This window comes from Myotis brandtii, unplaced genomic scaffold, assembly GCF_000412655.1.
Source record: "Myotis brandtii unplaced genomic scaffold, ASM41265v1 scaffold27, whole genome shotgun sequence".
NCBI classification, from domain to species: Eukaryota; Metazoa; Chordata; class Mammalia; order Chiroptera; family Vespertilionidae; genus Myotis; species Myotis brandtii.
The window spans coordinates 215,794-219,678 of record NW_005360272.1 but is presented as its reverse complement, the minus strand read 5'-3'; the positions used below and the strand labels follow the sequence as shown (position 1 = coordinate 219,678).

At 41.0% G+C, this 3,885-nt stretch overlaps 1 protein-coding gene across 3 annotated transcripts in view; it reads left to right on the top strand.

Annotated features, from left to right (window-relative positions):
- The window catches only part of MANBAL (mannosidase, beta A, lysosomal-like), a 30,381-nt gene that overhangs the window by 112 nt on the left and 26,384 nt on the right, over nucleotides 1-3,885 (top strand). Inside the window, exon 1 of one of the 3 annotated variants that reach the window (XM_014541406.1) lies at nucleotides 2,374-2,637. The exons of the other annotated variants lie outside the window; for them this stretch is intronic. Coding sequence (XP_014396892.1) covers nucleotides 2,621-2,637 — 17 coding nt within the window. The 5' untranslated portion in view covers nucleotides 2,374-2,620. Of the gene's footprint in view, nucleotides 1-2,373; nucleotides 2,638-3,885 lie in introns of those variants that run through there. 3 annotated transcript variants of the gene reach the window in all.

Below are 3,885 nucleotides of genomic sequence, written 5' to 3'. Positions count from 1 at the left end.
GCGGTCCCGGCGGCTCTGCTCCGCCGGCTTCGGTCTCTCCGCGCGCGGCCAGAGTAACTTCCCAGGGGCCGTTAGGAAGTTACTTGCGGAGGGAACTTGAGTTCCCGGGAGGCGGAGGCCTCGCCTGGCGCCGTCCCGGCCAGAACCCCGGGTTCCTAGGGGCTCTGACCGGACCTTTCCTCCGACCGGTGGAGCCAGGCTCCGGGGTTCGAGGCCTGAGGGCCCCGTGGTGCTGTGTGTAACCGCGGGCCATCTCTGGCTTCCTCGCTTGACCTGAGGATTAAATGAGATGGTGAATGCTAAGTAGTTGGTGAAGGTGCACAGTGCGTGTTGGGTGAATTCTTTTCAGAGCAACTGGGAAACGAGTATGTGAAACCTCACACTTTTTAAGTGGTGCAACAAATTCTAGTTTATTAATTACATTTTGCAGGACCCCTGGACCCCCGTTTCAGCCCTCTGGCTTCCAGTCTGACTGTGCTCTGGGAGATGACATTTTGCAAAACTTTAACCCACTTTGGAGCATTCTTGGGAATTTGTTGTAAGGGGACAGGGTCTGGTTATACGCAGCTCATTGCTATGGGACAGGGACCAACTCATGATACTGATTTTCTATTCCCTAGTCTGTTTCAGTTGACTTCTCAAAATAGAATTTTATTTTATTTTTTAAAATGAGGCATGCCTTTAAAAGAAATTTTTTTATTATTATTGATTTCAGAGAGGAAGTGAGAGGGAGAGAGAGATAGAAACATCAATGATGAGAGAGAATCATTGATCGGCTGCCTCCTGCACGCCCCACACTGGGGACAAACCTGGCAAATTCCCATAACCTGAGCTACGCCTGTGGGCTCAGAACAGAATTTTAAAATCGCTTCATTAGAAGCCAAGAATCCCCTACCAACACACTTGGAATCTGGGTTTTTCAGTCTTAGAGAAGATTTTATTTCAATTTGCTAAGTCTGGAGAGCTATAAACGTCTCCGGGGTTATTTATTTTGAAATGTTGACTTTTTCAATAAAACTTATTTTAGAACAATTTTAGATTTACGTAATTACATATTGTGAAGATACTACAGTGAGTTCCCATATGCCCCACACCCAACTCCGCTATTAAACATCTTACATTAGTAAAGTACATTTTTCACAATTAATGAACCAATATTAGTAAGTTATTAACTAAAGTCTATGCTTTATTCAGATTTGCTCAATTAGATTGGAGTTATAAGCTATAGGGAGGAAGACCACAGAGATAAAGTTCCATTCTTATCACATCACATCAGGGGCACATACTACCAAATATAAGTTATCGCTGTTGATGGTAATTTGGATGACTAGCTTGAAGTCAAGTTTTTCTACTGTAGTTACTCCCTTTCAGTTGTCTCCTATATCCCTTTGACATACCCCAATCAATGTTTTGTTCTGTTGAACACTTTCTTACTTTCTGCTCCAGGGTTATCTTGCACGTTTTTTGCCTCAGTCCTAGAATTAATCATTTCTCCACAGAGTCCTGGTTCCTTTTACTGGAGAATGGTATTAGACACCAAGATCTGGGTACCAGGGGTACTCATTGCTACTGGGATGCTCATGCTTCTAGGCCCTCTCAGTGGACAGAGCAAGAGATATGTGTGTATCTCTTTATAGATACTTATGTATCTATAAATATTTCTATATGTAGCCACTGGTATCTATATTAAGCTAAACATGAGTTCATACTTGTGCCTGCAACTCTTATCCATTCCATGTGAATCGTTCTAGTCTCCTGGCTTATCTGTAACCTCCCACTCCAACAGTGATAAATCTAGCTTTCACCATCTCCCATTCATTTACTTAATTGTTCAATTCCTGTATTCATATATAGTGGCTTCAGAATTGTTAACCTATATCCCCTGTGGGAATAACTTAATCGACTGGAGTACAGTGCACATGTATTGTTCCTTTTGGTTTCGTCTTAAAGACTCATTTCCAAAGTTACTGAGGTCAGTATTTGATTCTACAGACCCCTTCAGTGAATTTTTTTAATGCATTTGTATACATTTAGATTCAGAATATCACATTCTGTATTGCATCTGAGATATCCTGACCTCCTAAATGATTTTTAAAAAATATTTGCACTCACAAAAGTTTACTCTTTGTGCTATAAAATTCTATGGGTTTTGACAAATGCTTAAGGTCCTGTATTCACTATTATAGTAGCATACAAAATAGTTTCACTTTTAGGGATTATTTTTAACTTCTCTCAGATTTCACCTCAGCAATCGTGTTGGCTCTCTCTTCAAAATATATCTATAACCTGAGAATTTCCCACCTCCACTGCTACCACCCTGGTGCAAGTGTGACTGTTTGACTATTATAGTTACCTCCTAACCGATCTCCTTGTTCCCTACAGTCTATTCTCCACACAGCAGCCAGAAGGACCATTTTAAGATGAGTCAGACCATGCCATCATCATCATCATCATTATCATTATTATTTCTAAGAACCTTCAAGTGACTTCTCTTTCACTTAGAGGAAAAACCAAAGTCCTTTTAATGGCCTGTTGACCCTACACAGTTTGCTTACTCTACTGTTCTTGATCATCATGTTCATTCCTGCCTCAGGACCTTATCCCTTGCTGTTCCTTCACCATGGGGTTCCCTAACAGGTATTTTAATTACTTGTTCCTTTGCTTTCTTCTGCTGAAATGTCACCTTCTCAGGAAGTCCCTTCCCTGACCACCCCACATAAACACCCTTTTTATATTTTCTTATAATACTTACCCTGACATTACATTATATGTGTGTATGTATGAGTGCCACTAACTGGATGGAACCTCCATGGCAAAAACTAGAATGTACATAGTAGGTTTTCAATAAATATTGAAATGAATGCCTCTGACCACTAGTGTCTGGAATTCAGAAATGAACCTCAAGGGGTATAGTAATGAAATTATTTGCCATGTTTGGTAATAAATTAGTATGCACTTTTTATTAAATTCTGATAGGGGTATGAAATTTCCCCTTTGCTCATATATATATATTTCAGAGAGGAGGAGGAGAGAGAGAGAAACATCAATGATGGGAGAGAATCATTGATGGGCTGCTTCCTGCAAATCCCACACTGTACATTGAGCCCACAACCTGGGTATGTGCCCTGACCAGGAATTGAACCTGACCTCCCGGTTCGATTCCTGGTCAGGGCACATGCCCAGGTTCATGGGTCGATGCTCAACCACTGAGCCATGCTGACCAGGTGCCCCTTTGCTCTTTAGCAAGTCTAAGCACCACAGGATTAGAGAGATTGCAGGATATTCATCTCTGCTCTGATTGACTGGGAAAGCCTAAGCAAGACCCATGCCTCTCAGCTCCTCCTCATTGTTAAATGAAGCAGTTGGTTGAGGCATCTGCTCTTGCTTTAAAGGTGGAAAACAGGCATAGGCCTTACTATTTACCAAATATTTCAGTCAGGACCAAGAACAAACTCAAGATGGACCCAGGGTCCCTGTTGTCCAGGAGCTTATAGTGGAGCAAGTAAAAAACTTTAGACTCAGTGTAGCATTTATCAAACAATAGGAAATAAATGTTGAGTTGTGGCCAGGTGGCTCAGTTGGTTGGAGCTTGGTCACGTACACCAAAAGGTTGCAGGTTCCATCCCCGGAGACAACTCATCAATGTTTCTCAAATTGATGTACCTCTCTCTCCCTTTCTTTCTAAAAAGCAATAAATACATATTCTCTGGGTGAGGATTACAAAAAAAACAAAAGAAATAGGTTTTGAATTTTGACCCAGAACATCTATACTTGGATGTAGATGGATATGACTGAAAAAAAGGTCAGGACACAATACTCACCCTTGCTAATGTGATATTTTCTATTATTTATTTTTAATTTAAATTCTTTATTGTTTAAAGTATT